The sequence below is a fragment of the Capricornis sumatraensis genome, chromosome 20 (genome assembly GCF_032405125.1).
Source record: "Capricornis sumatraensis isolate serow.1 chromosome 20, serow.2, whole genome shotgun sequence".
Taxonomy (NCBI): domain Eukaryota; kingdom Metazoa; phylum Chordata; class Mammalia; order Artiodactyla; family Bovidae; genus Capricornis; species Capricornis sumatraensis.
In genome coordinates this window covers 57335693-57359286 of record NC_091088.1, presented here as the reverse complement: position 1 = coordinate 57359286, position 23594 = coordinate 57335693, and the positions used below count along the sequence as shown (strand labels likewise).

At 53.6% G+C, this 23594-nt stretch overlaps 1 protein-coding gene across 1 annotated transcript; it reads left to right on the top strand.

Annotated features, from left to right (window-relative positions):
- Positions 1–1024: 1024 nt before the first annotated feature.
- On the top strand, positions 1025–13527 carry KCNN4 (potassium calcium-activated channel subfamily N member 4). The gene is made up of 8 exons (XM_068993006.1): positions 1025–1183; positions 4262–4357; positions 5623–6053; positions 8220–8355; positions 11324–11434; positions 11555–11673; positions 12075–12144; positions 13363–13527. Exons 1-8 carry the CDS (start codon positions 1025–1027, stop codon positions 13525–13527), a joined length of 1287 nt encoding a protein of 428 aa, XP_068849107.1.
- The last annotated feature ends 10067 nt before the right edge of the window (positions 13528–23594 follow it).

Below are 23594 nucleotides of genomic sequence, written 5' to 3'. Positions count from 1 at the left end.
ACGCATCCATTCCTACCGGTCTCTGACTGTGCATTTGAACGGCAGCGTGTGCTCAGGGTACATTGTGTGTTGAGGTGAATCCGTGTGTGTTGTGAGTCATTCCATGAGCATACGTGCTGCAGTCACTGTGCTAGGTGAGTGCTGACTGCATGGGTGTGTCACTAAATGTGTGTCTGCATGTACTGGCTGCTGGTCCACGGGTGTGTGATGGCTGCGTGCCTTGTTCATACAGATATGCTGTGCGTGGCACCAGGGGATTGCTAAGTCAATACAGATTGCGTGTTTGTGGAACACTCGTATAGGTCGTGTTTGTGTAGCTACTGACGGGCATCATCCCATGTGCCGTGTCTGGGTGTGGCTGTTTGTGTCAGACGATGTTGTGCCAGTTTGGACTGTGATGTCTGTGCTTCTGTGTGGACAATATTTGGGTGGCCCTGGGTGCCACGGGGACGCTGCCTGCTCGCTAAGTGCCGGCGTGTGTCACACCGTGTGTGTGTGGTGTCTGGGTGTGGCTGTGGGTTTCAGAGCTTGTCGGGAGTTGTGAGTCACTCGGTGTCAGTAGTGTTGTGTGCCCATGGGTGTTAGGTTCCGTCTCTGGCCATGCCATGGTTTAGGGTGTAGTGTTGCGTGGTGTCCGGGTGTGGCCCAGAGTAGGTGTGTATTATACGCTGCAGACCGCTGTGTGTCACAAAGCCCATTGTGTGTTGGTGTGTGTGTGTCTTAATCCACGTGGACGCACGCCTCTTCCTTGCTCTGCCCTAAGACACACCCCCGCCCCTCCTTAGTCTGAGAAGGGGGGTTGGGGAGCCTCCCCTCTGCCCGGGGGCCTCCCCAGCACCTCCCCGCCCTGCCCAGCAGTCACCACCTCCCAGAGGGCACAGACTCTGCTGCACCTCAAAGCACAAGCCCAGAGCAAGGGAGCAGAGCAGGCCGGGGGCCTCAAGCCACCGTGGCTGCCCTTTGCGTGCTGCGAGGTGGGGGACCCTGGGCAGGAAGCTGGCTGGGCCCCAAGACCCCGGGAGCCATGGGCGGGGAGCTGGTGCCGGGCCTGGGGGCCCTGCGGCGGCGAAAGCGCCTGCTGGAGCAGGAGAAGAGTCTGGCCGGCTGGACGCTGGCACTGGCAGGAACTGGCATTGGGCTCATGGTCCTGCATGCAGAGATGCTGTGGTTCGGGGGGTGCCCGGTGAGTGGAGGGTAGAGGCAGAGACTTCTAGTCTTGAAGGAGGAGGGGCTGGGGGCCAGGACTCCTGGGTCTGAGGGAGGAGGAGGCGCTGGGGGCTGAGACTCCAGGGTCAGAGGGAGGTGGGGCCAGGGACCCCCGGGTCTGAGAGTGGAGGAGGTTGAGCGCTGGACTCCTGGGACCCAGGGAGGGAAATGGTAGGGGGCCCCCTCTGCAGATGGAAGGGAAGAGGGGTGACAGGGTGTCAATTTGAAGATACTGCAGTCAGGCAGTTGGAGGTCCAAGGGGTGGCTGGTCAGATACTGGAGTCTCCTAAGAGCAGATTAGGGGAGGGGTAGCCCCAGGTTCAGTGAAGGGAAGGTGAGGAGAAAGGCTGACTTCTTCCACTAGGTGGAGGCTCCTTGGTCCTTATCTGAACTCAAATGTTTGCCCAGTATCTCAGAGGCAAAGGGCAGAGATGGAAAAAACTGGCTGGGGTTGGGGGTGCTGGTTGGGGGGGAAGAAGTATCCCCCCAGCCCCGCTGCCAATTCCATCTCCATCAGTGAGAAGCTCAGCTTCCTCAGAATTTATTTAGTCTGAGAAATAAGGGAGAAGTAGGTTTCTCGTAGGCTGGTCTCCTGGGTCCCGGGGAGGAGAGGCTGGGGGCCTGGGCTCCTGGGTTTGGAGGGGAGGGCGCCTTAGAGCATGTGTAGGGGAAGAGTCGCGGACTTTGAGGATAGTGTGAATAGGGAAGGGAAGGACAGGTGGGGCCGGGACAGGTCTGAGCAGGCTTCCAGCACATTCCAGCCCGGGTCCGGGCTGGGATGGGGGCAGATGAAGGACATGGGTCAGAACTGGCAGCTGAAGGACGGGACGGAATTGCTCAACAGGAAAGGAGGGGCTGCAGATCTGTCTGGGGTAAGGGGCGTGGAACTGGGCTCGTCAGGGGGGCCCTGGATTTGAGGGTAAGGTGAGGGCATTCCCGGGGACAAGGCTCGGGCTTGGATTTGGGAGTGGGAGAGGCAGGCAGCTTTGAAGTGCCCAGGAGCCCCACAGAGGGTCGGGGCAGGCTGGCTTCCTCTGGGCGGGTGAGGGCAGCGGGCACTGTGGGGGTGGGGCCACCGAAGCCCAGGCCAACAGGAAGCATGGCCGGGCTGACCCGCCGCTCCCAGGCTTCAGCACCCCGCCCAGCAGGGGAGGTGAGGCTAAGGGGGCAGATGCGATGGGTCGGGGGTCTTTCCTTCACCATCCAGGCCCTCCGCCCTCTCACCTCCCCTTGCTTCCCTCCACCGCCCACCAGGCTGCTGCCTCCAGCAGGGCGACTCTGGCATCTGCTGCAGCTCTCTGGGGCCGTTTTGTCAACTGGAAACTGGGGGTGAGGGTTGAAATAGATGACCTGAAGGGTCCTCCTCAGCCCCCTTTCTATGACCGCCTTGACGATACCCATGCCCTCTCCCCACCTCCATCACAATCCATCGCAATCTATGAATTCATTCTGCAGGGATCCAGACACCTGCTGGTAGCAGGGAGGGGCTGGAGGAGAGGCGAGGCCCACGCCCACTGAGACAGCGGAACTTGACCGACGCAGCCGGGCAGGAGAGGGAGGGTGGTGAGGGGTACAGAGAAGCTACCCAGGTGGTGCTAGTGGTAAAGAACCCGCCTGCCAATGCAGGAGACATAAGAGACGCTGTTTTCATCCCTGAGTCGGGAAGATCCCCTGGAGGAGGGCATGGCAATCCACTCCAGTATTCTTGCCTGGAGAATCCCATGGACAGAGGAGCCTGGCGGGCTACAGTCCAAAGGGTCACAAAGAGTCGGACACGACTGAAGCGACTCAACACACGCACAAACACACAGAGGCAGAGATACACAGAAAGACGAAGACAGAGAGAGATCAAGGCAAAGATGCGGTGAGAGACAGCGTGCTACACACAGAGAAGGGGGTGCAGGATTCGGGGCAAAAGGAATTGAAAGGAGAGAGGACCACCAGAGAAGTGGACGACGGAGCTGGGAGAGGCTGGGTCAGGTGGGGCGCCGGTTGAGACAAACTAAAGAAAGGGACAGGGAGCTGGGGAGCCATCGGATGACGGGGTGGGGGAGGGCTAGGGACAACAGCACCATTGTTCAGGGAGGGGTGGGGGGGCAGGCCCCCCGGGGCAGGAAACTGGCCCTTTTCCCCTGCACAGAGGCGGGGCCCTGGCTGTCGGGGAGAGCTGGCAGCATTCTAGAAGAAACAGGTGCTGAGCTCATTGCGGGCGCCCAGGTGGCCCTTTCTCCCAACACCACCTTCCAGGCAGGCACCCCCTCCCAGCCCCTCCTAGGGAATCCAGCAGTCCCATTCCCCTCTAAATCTCTCCCTTAAGAATCCTAGATTCCTCCAAGATATAGACGCACAAAGAGAGGGAAAAAAACTTCCCGTGGTTTCTGGAGGCCATGTGCTTCCGGCCAGATCTGCCCTGGGCTTGGAGCCAGGAGAGAGGGCAGGAGGTGGTGGGGGAAGGAACACACAGGGCAGGACTGGAGGCCTTTCTCAGAGCTGGGGCCGGGGTCTCAGGGACCCCAGGGAATGAGGGCAAGGGAGGGTGTCATTCATTCCTTGGGGAGTGAGTGACAGTTTCTAGGCTCCTTAGGAACTGGGTTGCTGGGTGGGGGGAGACTTGAAGTTGCTTTCTAGGGCAGAGACCAGCTGGGGAGGAAGGGAAGAGGAGGGACACTCTTTAGAGGCTAAATGTCTGTTTCTAGACACCCCTCCGCCAACTGAGAACTATTTTTGATGGGGACCCTTAAGCGGCAGTTAGGAAGAAATGTGCATTTTGAGGTCTTCTCTCAGGGGTGTGGTCTTAGGAGAGGCTGAGGAGGAGGGTGAACCCTACGTCTAGGCCAGGGCTGTCCCCTTAGGAAGGAAGAGGGTGCTCCCCTTGGGGACCCGATGACAGTTCTGAGGCTTCCCCAGACTTGGAGGAGACGGCTGGACTGGGGGTGGGGTTAGGAGCCTAGGAATGAATGGGAAGGGAGAAGGGATGGTGGTTTGGGAGGAGGGTAGAGGGGGCAGAGCCGGTGGAGACCTAGGATCTCACCCCTTTCTCTCTCCCTCCCAACAGTGGGTGCTCTACCTGTTCCTGGTTAAATGCTTGATCAGCATCTCCACGTTCCTGCTCCTCTCCCTTATCGTGGCCTTTCACGCCAAAGAGGTCCAGGTAGGGCAGGCCCCGCCCCCAGCCCCTTCTCGCTCCCCTCGGCCCCCACCACGCCCTGTCAGCTCACACTTTCCAGCCTGCTGGGCTGAGTAATGAGCTGCCTCCACCCTGAGATGCATCCACACCCTTCTCTACCCGGAGGGGACGAACCGTGGACAACAGACAGAGCCTCCCAGAGCAGCCCTGACCTTCCTCCACCTGCTGCCCTGACTCACCTGGCAGGCACATCTGTAGGTGCTGAGAGTTCCTGCCCCCAGGCCTCTCTGTCCACTCTAGCTCCAGGCTGCCTCACACCAGGCCCAGCCTCCCAGATCTCCCTTCTTCAACCCTTGGGCCCCTACCTGTTCCGGTCCCCAACAACTCAGATCCTAATTATGTGCGTGAAGTCCTTCCCTACGCCTGAGCTCCCTGAGCTCCCAATGACCCCCAGATCCAGGCGCCCTTCCCACCCACGTCCCCCCTCCCATCGCATGTCTCAGTCCACACTGGGCTCCCCACCCCTTCCCCTCTCCTCCCATCTTCCACACCCCCAGATCCTGTTCCCTTCCGCCACAACCGTGGTGTATAAAATGAGGGATATTGGCCGAGTGTGGTATGCCCCTTGCAGAGACTGGCATACAAGACATGCTCAGTAAGAAGTACACCTTATCATTCATAGCAGTCATTTCAAGTAGTTAAGCGGCCTGCCCAGCTGTGCAGCTGCACCTGAGCGCCCTGGGCCTCAGTTTCCACATTTATAAAATGGGGGTAAGAATACCTTCAGTCTCACTGTCTTGTGACCATTCCAGGAGTCACAACACCAAAGGGGATAGCGCAATGCCGGGCACCCCCCAGGTGCCCCGCACGTGTTGGCTATTGTCATTGTAATGGGATGATGCCAGTTACACTGCTGGGTCCCCAGAGACAGGAGTAAGCCTGGCTCCATGGGTGTGGAATGTAGGCTCCCGGGAGGAAGGCGTTTTTGTCTTGTTCACCCATATCCTCAACATATCTCAACGTCGGGCACACAGTAGGCACTCAATAAGTGTTCCTGGGCTGGAGGTTCTGGAAGTAGGCTGCGCAAGACACGGGAGTGAAGGTGGAGAGATGTCTTCCTCGGGTCCTGCCGTGTCCCTTCCCCACCCTCCCCGGCCCCAGGCCCTGCGCTATCTGCCTCCCTCTGCGGCCCCGCGGGTGCGCCCCCCTTATCTCCTCGCGCAGGCTGGGGAGCGGGCGCCTGACCTTCGCGTGACTCCCTCCTTCTCCGTCCGTCCTCCTCCCCGCAGCTGTTCATGACGGACAACGGGCTCCGGGACTGGCGCGTGGCGCTGACCGGGCGGCAGGTGGCGCAGATCGTGCTGGAGCTGGTGGTGTGCGGGCTGCACCCGCCGCCGGTGCCGGGCCCGCCGTGCGTGCTGAGCTCGGGGTTCCCGAAGACCGCGGCCACGCAGTCCTGGCCCAGCTTCCTGGACCAGGGGGAGGCGCTGCTGTCGCTGGCCATGCTGCTGCGCCTGTACCTGGTGCCCCGCGCCCTGCTCCTGCGCAGCGGCGTCCTGCTCAACGCCTCCTACCGCAGCATCGGCGCGCTCAACCAGGTCCGCTTCCGCCACTGGTTCGTGGCCAAGCTGTACATGAACACGCACCCCGGCCGCCTGCTGCTCTGCCTCACGCTTGGCCTCTGGCTCACCACCGCCTGGGTGCTGTCGGTAGCCGAGAGGTGAGGGTGCCAGGGCGGGTGGGGATGGAGGGTACCTGGAGCCTCTGGAGGGGCCGCTGACAACCACGCTTGCCCTGCACGGTGGTGCAGATCAGGACTCCCCGGGACCAGGCCGTGGAGAAAGCTATCTGTCCACACTCTTTTGCAGCAGGGTGGGAAGAACCGACAGACCAGCCCCAAAGCCTTTCGTCCGCTTGCAGCCTCCAGTCTCCCCCACCCCAACCCCCCAACACACATACACCCTAGGAAGCCCTGCCCTTCCTGCCTCCAATCTCTCCTGCTTCCAGAGTCCACGTATAATGCAGGCACTGGGGCCTGGCTGGCCAAGGGTTGCACCTGCTTTGAAGGAAGGAGACTTTCTGCTTTTCCAAATTAGCTCACCTGCACTGGTAGGTGCTCCTAACCACCCCGGGGCTGCCCTGGAAGAAATTCCCAGCTGCCTGCTGGACTCTGACCTGATGCTGGAACTGTACCCCATCAGGGCCTCCACTTACCTTTGTTGCTTTAGTCACCAAGTCCTGTCCGACTCTTTGCGACCCCATGGACTGTAGCCTGTCAGCCTCCTCTGTCCCTGGGGTTTCCCAGCAAGAATACTAGAGTCGGTTGCTATTTCCTTCTCCAGGGATCTTCCCAATCCAGAAATTGAACCCATGTCTCCTGCATCAGTAGATGGATTCTTTACCCCTGAGCCACCAGGGAAGCCCCATTTATCTTACAGATAAAAGAAATTAGGGGTAATCTTAGCCAGTGGTTCTGGGACCAGCAGCATCTCCTGGATTCAGTTTAGTTGCTCAGTTGTGTCTGACTCTTTGCAACCCCATGGACTGCAACACGCCAGGCCTCTCTGTCCATCACCAACTCCTGGAGTTTACTCAAACTCATGTCCATTGAGTCTGTGATGCCATCCAACTGTCTTATCCTCTGTCGTCCCCTTCACCTCCTGCCCTCAATCTTTCCCAGCATCATGGTCTTTTCCAAAGAGTCAGTTCTTAGCATCAGGTGGCCAAAATAGTGGAGTTTCAGCTTCAGCATCAGTCCTTCTAATGAATATTCAGGACTGATTTCTTTAGGATGGACTGGTTGGATCTCCTTACACTCCAAGGGACTCTCAAGAGTCTTCTCCAACACCACAGTTCAAAGCATCAATTTTTCAGTACTCAGCCTTCTTTATAGTCCAACTCTCACATCCATACATGACTACTGGAAAAACCATAGCTTTAATTAGACGGACCTTTGCTGGCAAAATCATGTCTTTGCTTTTTAGTATGTTCTCTATCTCCTGGGAACTGGTTGCAAATCCAAATTTGTAGGCCCCACCCATATCTATGGAATCCAAGACTCTAATGGGCGGGACTCAGCAATCTGCTTTTAACAGTTAATTCTGATGCTGGCTCAAGTTTGAGAACCTCTAGTTTAGTACATCGAGCAAAGGATTCTTGAGGGGAGGTGGAGAATGGGAGCATCTGCCCTGAGATTTCTCCTCTCTGAGCTTCTGAGAGGCGGAAGTCCACAAACTTGAGTGTACTTTGGGCTGAAGTGGGGGGTGGGGTGTTTAACGATACATTCAGTCCCCACCTCTGGGCACTAACTTAGTGGTTTTGAGGTTTCTGGGACCCTGGTGAATGATGCTTTCTATGCTCTGGGCTAACTATGGGTCAGAGTTAGACACATCCTGATTTTCAGTCCTTTCTATGACTGGACCTAAATATCCCCTTCCATGAAGTGTGGGGAAAGAAGAGAGTCCCCCCGCCCAAGCCTTTTTAGAGTCCCACCTTTTTAGTCCTGACAGAGCCACCTCTAGGCAACAGAGAATCTTTGTGGAAATCAGAAAACCCACCCTTTCTCTGGGTGGAGGCAGTTCCCTGCCAGGGACTGACAAGTGAACTTCAGGTTGGGTTTTCTCCCCCTTTCAATCCCTCAATCACATTAAATGCAGCAGCCCTGGTAGCCTAGCTGAAACCAAATGGTCTTTGGAATTGACAGGATCCAGGTTCAAAGCCCACAGTGATTGAGCATCTTGTCTAGGTCACACAGCAAAGAGGAGGCCAGGCAGGCTTGCCAAAGCCAGGCAAGCTTTGAGTGCTTTTTTTGAGTGTGGGTGTGTGCTAAGAAAAAGGGTATCAAACACCACAGGAACCCCAGAACTAACCCGCTCTTCCCCTATAGGCAGGCCGTGAATGCCACCGGGCACCTTTCAGACACACTGTGGCTGATCCCCATCACATTCCTGACCATTGGCTACGGTGATGTGGTGCCAGGCACCATGTGGGGCAAGATCGTCTGCCTCTGCACCGGGGTCATGGTGAGTACATCCACTTAGGGACTCCTGCACTGCACACTGCTCACCCCCCGGGCCCCAGGAAACCATGGAGCCAACTGAGGCACTCAGGGACACCCCAGGGAACTTGGGTGTCTGGACCCCCACAGCCTCACTCCCTGTCCAGGACACAGTCGTTGTGGTTCAGATGCTAAGTCGTGTCCAGCTCTTTGCAACCCCATGGACTATAGCATGCCAGGCTCTTCTGTCCTCCACTGTCTCCCAGAGTTTGCTCAAATTCATGTCCATTGAGTTGGTGATGCTATCTGACCATCTCATCCTCTGCTGTCTCCTTTTCCTATTGCCTAAAGGCTCTCCTAGCATCAGGGTCTTTTCCAATGAGTTGGCTCTTCCCATCCAGTGATCAAAAGTATTGGAGCTTCAGCTTCAGCAAGAGTCTTTCCAATGAATATTCAGAGTTGATTTCCTTTAGGATTGACTGGCTTGATCTTGCTGTCCAAGGGGACTCTTGAGTCATCTCCAGCACCACAGTTCGAAAGCATCAATTCTTTGGCACTCAGCCTTCTTAATGATCCAGCTCTCACATCTGTACACGACTGCTGGAAAAACCATAGCTCTGACTACATGGATCTTTGCTCAGAACACAGACACCAGCCCTATTTCCTTTGAAAATCCCAGGAATCCATCCCCTAAAGTCCTAGCTCTCTCTGGAATCTAGCACCCCAGACCTCATCCTCCTTGGGAACCTCCCAGCCCTTTTTCTCTTTTTCCTCCCAGAATTCAGGAATTCAGCCCTGAGTTCCCCCAAGGCTCAGGATCTTGCTCTCTCCCCTCTTTACCCTCTCAATCATCCAGGACTCAGGGTACCTGGTTTCCCAGCTCCAGGTTCCTTCAGGACCCAGGGATCCAGTCTCCCAGTCTCCTTTAAGGCAATTGCATATAGATATCAGGAGCTTGCCTGTGGGCTCAGGCTGCTCGAGTTCAAATTCTGTTTCTGCCACTTCCTAGCTAGGAGTCAGCCATATAATCTTTCTGGGCCTCAGTTTTCTCATCTATAAAATGGGGATGATGATACCAGTGTACTGCTTCTGAGAAGACTAAATGAATTAAACCATGTAAAGGGTCTCAAAAGGGCTTCCCAGGTGGCTCAGTGGGTAAAGAATCTGCCTGCAATGCAGGAGACACAAGAGACACCAGTTCGATTCCTGGGTCAGGAAGATCCCCTGGAGAAGAGCATGGCAACCCACTCAGTATTCTTGCCTGAAGAATCCCATGGACAGAGGAGCCTGACAGGTTGCAAAAAGTTGGACATGACTGAAGTGACTGCGCATAGCGCAGCACAGCACACAAAGGGTCTCAAGCACAGGAAAGGCTCAGGAAATGGGCCAGGGGTGGCGATGGGGGAGCTGTTATTGTAGCTGTTCCAAGCACGTGGCTGTCTACCATCCTGGCTCCTGTGCCCTCAAGCATGAGACAGAGGGCTCCCTAAGCCGTAGACCCAAACCTATTCCCCAGAGTCGGCCTCCCTCTGAATCTAGACACCCACCCTCTTCCCTTCATAGACCCAGCACCCAATGCCTTGGCCTCCAGCTCCCTATGAGATCTGGCTCCCCTCAAGCTCAGGAATTCAAGCCAACAGCCCCCAGCCCTGATTTGTCCCAGGAAGGACATGCTGAACCCCCGAGTCCTGGGTCCACAGGTGATGCATGGGCTGGCAGGGAAATGCGGCTCACATATACACACAGACACACAGACACACACAGACACACAGACACAGACACACACACACACACACACACAGTGGTGAGTCCCTGTGACTAGGAAAGAGGGGCAGGGATGCAGCCAGGGAGACACTCCCAAAGGGTCAGGGGCCCTCGGGCTTCCTGGGACCTCCTCCTTCATTTGAGAAAGGGAGAAGCTGAGACAGAAAACTCTCTCATGGTGAGTTTTGCACTAACTTTGCATTAGAGTTCACAGCCTACTCCCGGCTGAGAGGTTCCAGGGTGCAATAACGGCTAACTTTTATTGGGTCCGTACTCTGCCAGGCTCTGCTCTCAAGGTGCTAACTGACGGAATCCCTGGAGTAATTCTGTGAGGGCGTGCACATTTCACAGATAAGAAGCTCAGGCACTGTGAGATTAGATAACTTGCTCCAAGCTGGGCTTGGAACCCAAGCGGTCCCTGTAGCTAGCAAATTGTTCCGAGGGTCAAAAGCTGAAACATAATGGGATGGGGACAGACTTCAGATGAGTCATTCTAACCCCAGGGACAGTGAGCAGGTGGTACAAGGCAGTTGGGATTTGGTGGGGCCTTGATGGATCAGAGGCCTCAAGAAGGAAAGGATGAGAGTGAGGGTTTGGGACAAGGTGCTCAGGCAGGTGAGGGGTGAATTGCCTGAGAGGGAGGCTGGGCAGAGAAGAAGGAGTGGCCTGGACCTTAGCAGACCCTGAGAGCCGGGCTAAGAAGTCTGGGGCCGTGGGAGCCCAGAAGGAGATTAGGGTGAGGGGGTCAGGGTCACAGCTGGGTCAGGATGGGGTGAAGGGGAGGCTAGAAATTGTCCAGGAGGGAGAAGATGTGGCCAGAGCTGGGCAGCGTCTATAGGGGTGGGGAGGAGGGGGAAGAACACCCCTGGTGACCTGATGGCCAACTGGAACGTGGGGAGGCAGGGGTCCTGCAGGAGCCTGAGCTCTGCCCGTCACCCAGCACCAGCCCTTCTCCCTCGTCTCCAATCACACCCTTAACAAAACAGGAAATGGTGAAGGTGTAAACACCATGCCCAGGAGTTGCACTCAGATGTGTGATTTTGATCTCAGCTCCACCTCTGGAACCTCTGAGACCTTGGTTCTCTCCCAGCGGGTTTGCTTGTTTGTCAACTAGGGGGGCGGTGCCTGCCAGCTGTGTCTGTGGGGAGGGTTCAGGAGAGAGAGGGAGTTGGTGGCACATGGCTGGCCCTCAGAGCCCCAGGGCCCCTGTATACCTGCTGTGCCCGCAGGGGGTCTGCTGCACAGCCCTGCTGGTGGCCGTGGTGGCCCGGAAGCTGGAGTTTAATAAGGCGGAGAAGCACGTGCACAACTTCATGATGGACATTCAGTATGCCAAAGAGGTGAGCGGGCCTCCAGCACCCAGAACACACCCTCTCAGAGCCAGGAGTCCAGGTCCCCAGCACCCCCTCCCAGAGCCCTAGGGGGTCCCTCTCCCCTGACACTGTGCCCCCCACACCCAGATGAGGGAGTCGGCTGCCCGAGTGCTGCAGGAGTCGTGGATGTTGTACAAACATACACGCAGGAAGGAGTCTGGAGCCGCCCGCAAGCACCAGCGCCGGCTGCTGGCCGCCATCAACCGGTGAGGACCTCTGTGTGTGCACACGCCCTGCACAGCCCTGTCTGAGTCTACTCCTCTCTGCAGGGTGTGAGTGTGTGTGTGTGTCCGTGTGTGAGCATGAATGCATACCCAGGTCAGGATGCCCGCGTGTGGTCCCACTAAACAGATGCCCACCTGGACGTCACAGTGACTGTGTGTGTGTGATGGTTTCATTTGCATGTTTCAGAGTGCCGGTGGGTCTGGCTACCTGGGTCTCTATGTGGGGGGTGGGCTCATGGGTGCAGCCATTCCCTCCCACCCCTTCAGTTCTCTGGCAACTTTTCCTCATTATACTCTATCTTTGTGAGTCTCTGCTCCCCTCATCCCACCCCTGTGCTAGGCTGCTCTGACCCCCACCCCCTGCTGTTCTTTTAAACCCCCAGGTTCCGCCAGGTGCGGCTGAAACACAGAAAGCTCCGGGAGCAAGTGAACTCTATGGTGGACATCTCCAAGGTACTGGGATCCCGCGAGAGGGGTCTAGGAGAAGAGGGAGGTAGGGGGTGGCTGGTAAGGAGCTCTGGGCCTGGAATCGGGAACGCTGGCACACAAGGGCACTCAAGAAAGCTCTTGTGGTTGAAGGGACAAACAAATGAATAAGTGAGTGGTGCAATAGAGTTTCTCGTGAAAGGTGCAGCTTCCTTTGAAGCTTAAGGAACTTGTGCAAAGAACTCCAGTGTTTGATGTGAAATTATTCCCATTGTCAAGTTCCCTACATGTGGGTAGATATAAAATTCCTTTCAACTATGACTCTTATACAACCATAAAACCAAAGCAAATTGACAAACGAAGTTCAAACGCAAAGGGCAAAGCAATGAAATGTGAATTAACAGCACCAACACACAGACGGGTGACATTGTTCCGGGAAAACTCAATCTGTGCTGCTGTTGTGAAGAGGAGGAAGGTGGCCGGGAGCGCTGGGCGGGCTTGCCTGGTCAAGGGCTTGCCCTCCTTCTGCTGGGTCTCCTTGATTCTGAAGTGCTCGGGGTCAGTGACGTCATGCCCCGCTGGCTTGGTTAGCAGCTCCTCTTGCTTATCCGGTAGCCTTTGCTTTTTTCTCATTAGTCCGTGACAACTCAAACAGTGGCCCTGGGCCCTGATGCCATGGTAAACACAGCCGCAGGTGCCGGGCCCCTAAACTGCACGGCAGTGGCCTAGATCTGCGGAATCGGCAGGTCGTGATTTCTAAGATTATCCACCTGGCCCCAAACGCGGAAGTCAAGAGTCTTCATAGAAAGCTCCCACGCCCTGAAGGACGAAGCTGTGAATCCTAGTTTGAGAAGGCAGAGAAGGGGCTCTGTGGGTTTTAAAGTCAGACGGCCATCAAGGCCACAAAGATTTAAGTGAGCGCCTACTACATTCTAGGGTCACCCTGATCCAGGCGCTGACTTGGCCATGTCAACTTATCTGCTCCAGGCCTGTTTCCTCAGCTGTTAAAAATGGAAACAGGATTCCCATTCCCGCACTTTTAGGAGGATTTTAAGCTGCATATGAGGATCACGTGGCCCAGTCGCTGGGCGGTGGCAGGTGGTTGGTAAATGGTAACTGTTATCATTGAGGATAATCTCCCGGGCCTGTAAGGACTTAGGAAATGCTGGTTCTGCTGCCTTACTCTGCAGGGCAGGGAGGGAGCCTCCCCCAGCCCCCTGATCCCTCTGACCTCTCTCTGCCCAGATGCACATGATCCTGTGTGACCTGCAGCTCCGTCTGAGCAGCTCTCACCAGGCCCTGGAGAAGCAGATTGATGCGCTAGCAGGGAGGCTGGACACCCTGAGCGAGCTGCTCAGTGCTGCGCTGGGGCCGCGGCAGCTTCCAGAACCAAGCCAGGAGGCCACGTAGCTGGTGAGGGGACTGGGACTCGGGCAGGAGAACCTCCTGGAGGAAGGGTGCCCTGTGGCCAGCACCCCATGTGGCTAAGGGGGAGGGGGCTGGAGGGGCTGGAGTTGAGGCCAGCAGATCTCTTCTGCTCTGGCTCTGCCTGCAGGGAGGGACACCAAGTTTGGGGCTGGACCTCCCCCCGGCCTCTTTCTTTGCTTGGTCTGTCTCTTCCTCTGGTGTCTGGCCTGCCTTTCTATCCAACTCTCTGTTCGTCTCCCCAGGACCCATCGAGGAAGAACCAGGCTACCCTTCCCCAGGATTGAGGTCAAGGACATTCTCTCTGCTACTCCTGACCCAGCCGCACATATAAAGACCCCCTCAGTGTGAGGACTGCTGGGGGCCCCGCCTTGGATGGTGAATGCTGAAGGATGCCAGAGGGGATGCTGGATTAAGGAGGGAGGCCGTGGCCCACCCCCCACCGAGGCCCCAGATGGGAAAACGGTCCCCCCTGCCCCACATACCGTCGACAAAAACATCCTCACTCTGCCGCTGCAGATGGCCACCAGCTTTCAGTTGGATGTGGAGGTGCTTGGGGGCTGGGCCTCCTGGGTCCCAGAGGAGGAGAAAGAGGGGAGCAGGGACCCGGAGTCCAGGATCCAGGGCTGTCTCAGTGACCCGCCGGCTGGCCCGCAGAGCTGAAGGAACCCGGCCCGAGGCCGGGAGGAGGCAGGAGGCAGCGCCCCCTGGCGGGAGAGCGAGGAGGACACTGTTTCTCCAGAGCTGCAGAGAATTATCTGGTGGGAGAAGGTCGGAGGGGCCAGGGTGCAGCCCACCAGTCTCTGCTCTTATACTTTGCAATAAATGTTAAACAAAGCCAGAAGAAGTTGTTGTTTCTTTCTAAACACATCCACACTCTAAACAGGCAGCTCAGCCAGTGAAAGGCCCTTTTCCTGTCTGAACCTGCTTGGGTGCTCACAGTCGCTACAGCCGTGTTTAACTCTTTGTGACCCTATGGACTATATCCCGCCAGGCTCCTCTGTCCATGGGGATTCTCCAGGCAAGAACATTGCAGAGGGTTGCCGTGCCCTCCTCCCGGGGATCTTCCCCACTCAGGGATCCATGAGTCTCCTGCCTTACAGGCGGATTCTTTACCTCCTGAGCAGCTGAGGAAGCCCGCCTGAACCAGCTTTGGCAACTATAAGAGGCCTCCGAGAGTACCCTCCCAGGTCTGCAGGCTTGGGAGTCCTCAACACTGTCCCTACCCCTGCCCCAGCCCAGATCTTAGGCTAAGAGCAAGGGCTTTGAATTCAGACAGATTGGGGTTCAAACCTTGGCTCTGCCATCCACTGGCTGTGTGACTTTGGGCAAGTGGCTTCATCTCTCTGAACATTTCACTTCACCTGTGAGATGGGGTCACCTTCCCACAGGGAGGGGCACAGAGGGTTGGGCATTTAGTAAGAATTCATGAGAGATAATCATTTTTATCAGTGCTACTGATTTTCAGACACAATCAGTACACGGCTACTCTTTCCTCTGCCCCTCTCTACTCATGGCCCACCAGAACCCAGATGACAACTCATCCATCAGGAGAGTAACGGGAACTCCAAACCATCCCCTGTACTCATTTCTCGTATCTGCTAGGACTTGGCCAGGAAATGGGAAGGGGGCTGGCACTTATGGAGGTCCTCCTGTAAGTCACCACCACCTCTGCCTGCCCCGCCCCACCCCACTGTACAAATACGGAGACTGAAGCTTCGAAAGGAGCAAGGCCCCAAGGGTCTGGCTTCACACCCAGTGCATCCTGAGACCGAGCCTGGCTTGAGGTGAGTCAGAGACAGAGTGGCCTTGGACCCTGAACCTGGGTCTCACTTCCCACAGCCGCTGCCTTACACTTTGAGATGCTGATTCATCCCCACTTCCTTGACTTGTGGGGAAGCCCGGGCTGCGAGTCATCCTTCTCTGCTGAGCTATCTTTGGATTTCCCTGCAAGTCCGCAGCCAGCCCCACCCCTCAGCCCCCAGAGCTAAACTGGGGCTTGCACCACCCACTGCCCCTTCCTCTGGATACCAGCCCACCTGGAGGGCAGAGGAAACAGGAACACTTCCAACACCCTCCCCTGCAGTAAGCCCTCTTCAGTGCTGCCAGATCCCTTAATGGGACCACCCTTTCCTGGTTCTACTTGGCTTCACTGGGCAAACTCCTTCCAACTCCTTTGGGCCCCAGCTTACATGTCTCCTCTGCCAGGAAGCCCTCTCTGTAGCTCCCACAGCCCCCCGAACCTGTCTCTATCACAGTAATATTTATTGTGCGAAGTCCCACATTAAATGCTTTATATGAATGATCTCATAAAATCTCTACAGAAGGAAGCAAGGTGGTATTACTGGTCCTGTTATATAGATGAGGAATCCGAGGCACAGAGATTAAGCACCCTACATGACCCCGCAGCAAGGAGATGGCGAAGCTAGGATTTGACCCAGATGGCCTGGCTCTGAAGGCCCAGAGCTTAGCCAATCAGCTCATTCATTTAGGGATCATTATACCCTACTTTCCGGAGAAGGCGATGGCACCCCACTCCAGTACTCTTGCCTGGAAAATCCCATGGACAGAGGAGCCTGGTAGGCCGCAGTCCATGGGGTCGCCAAGAGTCGGACACGACTGAGCGACTTCACTTTCACTTTTCACTTTCATGCATTGGAGAAGGAAATGGCAACCCACTCCAGTGTTCTTGCTTGGAGAATCCCAGGGACGGGGGAGCCTGGTGGGCTGCTGTCTGTGGGGTCGCACAGAGTCGGACACGACTGAAGCGACTTAGCAGCAGCAGCAGCAGCATACCCTACTTTCATTTTTGCTCTCTATATTGTGTCTTCAGTGTCGAGGGCCTGCATATGCTAGGCCTCAGTGAGTTATCACTGAATGAACACACTCACTACCTGGGGTGGCCGGAAGTGCCGCACCTTCTATCACTTGTTGGTTTCTCCTGGGACAAGGTAGGAACTGGTGAGAAGGGGCTTTTTGCCTCAGGCACTAAGAGCGTGGGAGAGCACTGCTGTTCTGAATGCTCAGATCTGCCCCCTGCCACTCTGCCACCACTGACTGTGGGGCACGGGTCCCGACGCCCCCCTTCCAGCAGTCTTTGCAAACCCCCTCACACCATGACCACTTCCTGAATGCCCTGCACCGGCGTGGGGGCTGCAGGCATGAATTAGCAGGCTCTGCTCCCGAGGGACTTGGTTTCACGGTGATTTTGGCAGCTTCCCCCTCCTACTTCAGTTTTGCCTCCATGCCTGTAAGAGGACAGGGTGGGGAAAAGTGGGTCCAGAAAGGGCTGGGGGATTACTGGGGTTCAAGAGCCAGTCAGGGGTTGGGGCCACCACCCAAGACACGACTGGGCCCTTCCCTTGCTCAAAAGCCTGCCATGGTTCCCACCTGTATTTCTGTCAAAGTCCAGCTCCTAGAGCTAGCCCTGCGTCATGCGGGATCCTAGTCCCCCCACTAGGGATGGAACCTGTGCTCCCAGCAATGGAAGCCAAGATTCTCAACCACTGGACTGCCAGGCAAGTCTCCACTCATTCTTTCTTTTATTGAGCTTTATTTTACATAAATGACACAAAGTTTAAAAGCAGCCTCAATAGATTTTTTTACAAATGCATTCACCCGAGCAAATACCAGTCAGCTCAAGCTTGAAGTTTCCATGACCCTAAAAACTCTCTCTTTCCTTCCTTCTTGATTTTCTTTTGCCCAATTTTGAACTTTGGAAAGGAACTTGCTGCACACCCTGGTGTGTACCTTGCTTCCAGGTATCAGCCAGGGCTGTGTTCTTTTTCCCTATAGGATGGCGTTAAGACACCCACAGGCCTCACCTAGAGGGCTCTTCAGGCTGGGGCCCCACCCCTCCTCCAGCCTCCCTACCCACTCCCTGTCACAGCAGATAATGATTCTGCACCCAATTCCATTGTTGTGGTTTGGGTTTTTTTTTCCCCCTCAAGCAATTCTCAGACATCACAATTCAGTTCAGTCCTGACACTGTCTACCTGGAGACAGCAACAGATTCCACAGGTTAAGGGTTGGGTCCTGCAGGACTGCCCCCATCCCCTACCCCTTCAGATGCCAATTTCAAGTCCAGATTATCACCTGTGTGTCTGACCAGCTGGCTACAGATCCAACAGCCCCTTCCTTGGGTTCAATGAGTGACTCACAGAACTCAGAGACACAGTTTATTTACTAGATTATAGGTTTCTTATAAAATGATGCAATTGGGGAACAGCCAGAGGGAAGAGAGGCACAGGGCAAGGGTTGGGGAAGGGGCAGGGAGTTTCCATGCCCTCTCTTGGCACCGCTCTCCCCAAATCTCCAAGTGTTCACCAACCTGGAAGTTCTCCAAGCCCTGTCCTTTGGGGGTTATTATGGAGGCTTCATTTCATAGCCATGACCGATTAAATCATCGAACTTTGGTGACTAATCCAACCTCCAACCCCTCTCCCCTTTCTGTAGATCTGGAAGTTCTAAACCTCTAATCACCCCTTAGGGGCCCTGGCACCCAGCCCCTATCCTTAGGTTACCGAGATGCTTCTCAAAGCCATCTCATTACAAAAGACACCCTTATTACTCTCTTCACTGGAAGTTCCAAAGGTTTTAGGAGCTCTGTGCCAGACTCCAGGATAAAGACCAAATCCATATTTATTATAAACCCAGTATCACAGCTGCTCCAGCCACAGGGCTCCTCTTCCTTCCCAAGGATTGCCGAAACTGGTCATCTCTCCTGGACTCTCCTGTCCTCTTTTCCCCATCCATGTAGAACAAATATCACCAGTATTTTTCCAGTTCTTTATGAGGGTCCATGAAGGAAGCCATGTCATCTACATCAATACCAGACCGCAGACTAAAGACTTATTTTTAGCTTTTCTGCTGTGTAGGACAGCTGCTAACATGTAAAAACCAGGAGTGCTTTTGCAACTTGAAGCAATGTCTTTTCTTTCTTCTAACAGAATGAACTGGCCCTTCTTCTAGTCCAGCCAAGGGTATACCCTGGCTGCACCCTTTCTCACTTCCTCATGGCCAGAGTCCTAAGTTTCTTCCCTCATCCATTTTCCCTGCTATTGAAATAGAAGGGAAGGGGCAGGGGGCAACCTTTAAAATAATGACACTGTCATAGGACATGACAAACTAGAACCAACTAGATCCAAGATGGCTGAAGATTCGACTTCCGGTAGACCCGAGTCTCATTATACACTCACTGTAATACATTAGCTAAATGACACACCCACCAGCTCCATGACAGTTTCAGGGCCAATGATAAAAGGTCAAAAAGTGGGCTGTGGTGCAGTTCCTGGCAATCCCTGCCCCTTCTTAGAAATAGTTGGACTAATCCTCCCACTCACTAGCCTATGAAATTACAAAGTCCATAAAAAACTCACAACCCCAAAATTTCCAGGGCCTGTCGCCTTCTGAGACAGCCCACATTCTGTCTGTGGGGTGTGTTTCTCTCTAGATAAATCTATTTCTTACCTGTCACGTTGTCTTTCACTGAATTCTTCCTGCACGGGGACATCAAGAACCTGAGCTTCATTAAGTGCTGAGGCCAGGTGTATGATCTCAATTAAAAGACCGTAGGTTCAAGTCCCAGTCTGGGTTTGGCCAGGTGTGAGTCCTGGCCCCTGGGTTCAAGTTCCAGTTTGAGCGGCATGATTTCACTATCCCTCCAAGCAGCACACAAACATGCTGTCTTTCCTCCCATGTTAAAGCTGGCCCCCCAGAACTTTAAGCAGTTTACATCCTCCACTATCCTTAAAGCCCATCAGGTATTCACCACATTGCAAAGCAGCTGGAAGTCAACTTGAGTCTTTATTTTCTATATTGTAAAACAACCTGCATGTAGAAATCCTTTCAAAGTTCTTACAGAACAAGCTCCTGATACATTCAACAGCAGGGAAGACTCTCACAGACCAAAGAGCTAAAGAAGGCAACACAGAAGACCTGCTGTCAGATTTCTATCAAGTTTCATTTCTATCAAGTTCAAGAGCAGCCACAACTCATCTGTAACGACTGGAATCAGAGCAGAGGCTGTTTCTGGAGTAGGGGAGCTGACAGGGAAACAGCCCATCAGAAATCTCTGGGGTTTCAGAAATGTTCTCTATCTTGACCTGGTTAGTGGTTACATGAGTACATATACATATTTGTAAAACTTTAATGACCCTTTTCTGCACTTGGCCACATTTAAGTTATACTGAGACCAAAAAAGATAAAGAAAAATAAGTGCCTATAAACTTTTCCTTATAGATTCTCTATCACGGTATTGAGAAGTTTCCACAACAGAGTGAGACCAAGACAGGAGGGAAGGGGACAGGACCCAACCTTTAAAAGAGAGATGCAGATCTTGATGATACAATTAAAACTAGGCCCACGAGGCCCAAGATGACAGAAGATACAACTTCCCTAGACCCTGAGCCTCATTATACGCTCATTGTAATATATCAGCATATGCTAAGTGACACACCACACATGCCATGACCATTCTGAAGCTGACCATAGAAGGTCAAACAGTGGGTGGTGGCCCAATTCCTGGAAATTCTCGCTGTTACCCCAAAATAGTTGGAATAATACTCCCACTTGTTAGCTTACAAAATTATCCAACCCATAAAAACTAACCACCCCCACACCCACTGGCCACTCTTCTTTCTGAGATGGTCTCCTTTCTGCCTATGGAATGTGTCTCCCAATAAACTTACTTCCACTTTATACCATGGCTCACTCTTGAGTTCTCTTCTGTGTGAAGCCAAGGACCCTCACTTGGTGGCCTCTCCTAGGGACTCCTCTGAGGCCTGTGACATGGCCATCCTCTTCCAGACAATTCTCCTGCAACAAGACTGGGGGATAAGACAGCCATGTTTTCTTCACGGTGGACTCACATCTACCTCCAGCTACCGCTCTGTTATCTCTGCTCTCCAGCTGATCACCAGCTTTTAGGAACTCTTCTTTCCCTTGGCCCTAGGTTATCACCTCTCCTGATGTTCCTGCTCCTTCTCTAGGACAGTGGTTCTTTCTCTGATTCCTAAACCAGGGCCCAGTCTCTGCTCAATCTGCTCCCTCAGTGTGGATGGTTTCAACAAATCCCCAGGCTTTAAATGCCATCTATATATTAACAGCTCCCGAATTTAGCATACTTGTATAGTTATTAATAAAATGACAGGACATCTGAGAGTCTGCTTAAAAGCTTAAAAAATAAAACAGAAACTCCAGGAGAAAGTGTACTTATAAAATCAGAAAGAAGAAAACAGAAGAAAAAAGATAAGTAAAATGGGCTGACTGGCCATACTGGGTGGTGGGTTTAGAGGAGTTCTTCATAGCGGAAAAACTTTTGTGTGTGTTTTTAAAACTCCACAATGAAAAGTCAGTAAAACATTCTGTATCTACAAATGCTGGCTTCTCTCTACTGTGACCACTTACTTGGACCAACGTGCACCTCAAAGCTTGGTCCCATCAAGTCTGCTCGTTCCCATCTTCAAAAAGCATCACTCTTCACCCAGTGGGTCAGGCCCAAACCTCCAGGACGACTTTTAAGTCATCTCTGATTCATGCTTCCTCTCACCCAACCCTCCTCCTGAGTCATCATCCTCTCTCGCCCCGGGAAGGGACAGTGGCTTTCTCATCTCCTGCTTCCACTGCTGCCCAGCTGCAGCCCACTCTCCTCATGGCAACCAGCACTGCTTTAACTTTTTTGCATGTACATAACAGTCTCATAGTTCAGAAATGGAAAAGTCTTAAGAAAACGTACATCACAACACGCTGGGCCTTGCTTACAGCCCTCCAAAGGCTTCCTGTTTCACTTAGAAGTCAATTCAAAAGCCTTTACCATGGCCTACAAGGCCTCCTGTAACTTGACCCTCTCTATAGCTGTATCCCTAAATAAGCCTATCCCTATTTCACTATGCTTCAGCCACTCTGGCTGATAGTCCTTCAACTTGATAATCCTTGAACACCCAGGTCCGTTCTCACTTTGGGATCTTTAATCTGTTTTTCAGCATCTGCCTATGGTTCATCCCCTTACCATCTTTCAGGCCTCTGCTCAGATATCACCTTCTCACAGGAGCCTTCCCTGACCACCTGTCACTCTCTGTGAGCTCTGTCATTCTCAATTCCCTTATCCTGATTTTTCCTTCCAAGCATCTTTTACCTGACATCATCCACTCCACCAGAAGATCTGTTCCAGGAGGGCAGATGCTCTGTCCTATCACTAAAGCAGTGGTCCCCAACCTTTTTGGCACCAGAGACCAGTTTTGTGGAAGACAATTTTTCCACAGACGGCATGGGGTGGTTTGGGAATGATTCAAGCGTCTTACATTTATTGCACACTTGATTTCCACTATTACATGAGCTCCAGCTCAGATCATCAGGCATTAGATCCTAGAGGTTGGGGACCCCTGCACTACAGGATCTCCACCCTACACCATGTCTAGCAGATGACTAGAGTTCTAGAATTCATTCAATAGATATAAACAAATGAATGAAACCAATGGAGAAGTGCCTTGAGAAATGAACAGATCATTTGGCAAAGGGCTCTTAAAATTCCCAGTGCATGTACTCTTTGACCCAACAATTCTACTTCAAATGAGGTACTCTGTTGATAATACTATCACTTACATGCAATCTGATGTACAGCAATATTCATTGTGATGAATGTTTGTAACAGCAAAAGTTCAGAAAGAACCTGAGTGTTTCTCAATAGGGAAATGGTTAAATCCTGCACATCCACATAACTGCATACCATCCTACTAATACCAAAGGCAGCTCTCTGGGTGCTTGATTGTGACTCACCGCTAGCTAGGCAGGCTGCCCACTGCCTGTGAAAAAATTGTGAGCTCACCCTAGAATGAAACAAGCTAGAGTTTGAATCCAGGCCTTGATGCCTCCTGGTTATGGGGGCTTCAGTAAGGCCCTTCTTCTCAGACTCATATTCTGCATGTGTTAAACAAGGAGGGGAGGTGGTTACAGTGGGCCCACAGTCCAATGCCAAACCTCTCCTTTTCCCTTAACTCAAATTCCCACCTCTAAGGGTTTCCCAGAGGTGAAACTGGCATGGAGGCTCCTCTGGGGTTGAGAAATTCAGGTAATAAAAACAGATGCAACCTAACAGATGAAGATGCTAAAAAGGGACACTGACAGACATAACACAAAGGTGTCCTGTCATGCATATCTCTGCCAAACACCCACAGTCTTCTGGAGAATCCATCAACAACAGGACTCTCAACTCAGTCTGTGTGATGGTTTTCACCCAGACTGTAACAACCTGGAGAAATAATTCCACCTGCCACCTGTGCTGAGAAAAGGGCAGCAGGGATGAGGCCTGGAGGGGAGGGGAGCAGTTCAGACTCAGTCACTATCACTGTCACTGTAAACCACCAAAGAATAACATAGTGCCACTCTGCATGGGCGCTCAGTCCCTCAGTTGTGTCCCACTCTTTGGGATCCCATGCACTGTAGCCTGCCAGGCTCTTCTGTCCATAGGATTTTCCCCAGGTAAGCTTACTAGAGTGTGTTGCCATTTCCTACTCCACGGGATCTTCCCAACCCAAGGATCAAACCTGTGTCTCCTGCATTGGTAGGTGGACTCTTATTCACTGCACCACCGGGAAAGTCCACCTCCATTGTACCATTTCGTTATTTGGCTGTACTGGGTCTTAGTCGTGGCACTCTGGACCTTTGCTCTTTATTGGGGCATTTGGAAACTTTAGCTGGGGCACATGAACTCTTAGTCGAGGCATGTGGGATCAAGTTCCCAAGCCCCTTGCATTGGGAGTGCAGTGAATTAGCCACTGGACCACCAGGGAAGTGGTGATCCATCACTTCCCTTTTCTTTCTTTGGCCTGGCAAAGCTGGATGCAGGACCTTTGTTTCCCAAGCAGGGATCCATCCCGTGCCCCCCCTGCACTGGAAGCATGGAGTCTTAACCACTGGACCGCCAGGGAAGTCCTCCACTGTAGAAACAGACGAAAAGGCAGAAAGGGTTAAAGAACTTGGCCAGGCTCAAGTTCTCAGCTCCAATGCTTTGGTGTAACAGCAGCTCCAGGACACTAGGAAGCGGTGCGCTAGGA

Coding starts and splice junctions, on each gene's coding strand:
- KCNN4 (XM_068993006.1), top strand. CDS start 1,025: ATGGGCGGGGAGCTGGTGCCGGGCCTGGGGGCCCTGCGGCGGCGAAAG. Junction 8,356..11,323: donor GCCTCTGCACCGGGGTCATG/GTGAGTACATCC, acceptor CTGTGCCCGCAG/GGGGTCTGCTGCACAGCCCT. Junction 11,674..12,074: donor CTGCTGGCCGCCATCAACCG/GTGAGGACCTCT, acceptor TTAAACCCCCAG/GTTCCGCCAGGTGCGGCTGA.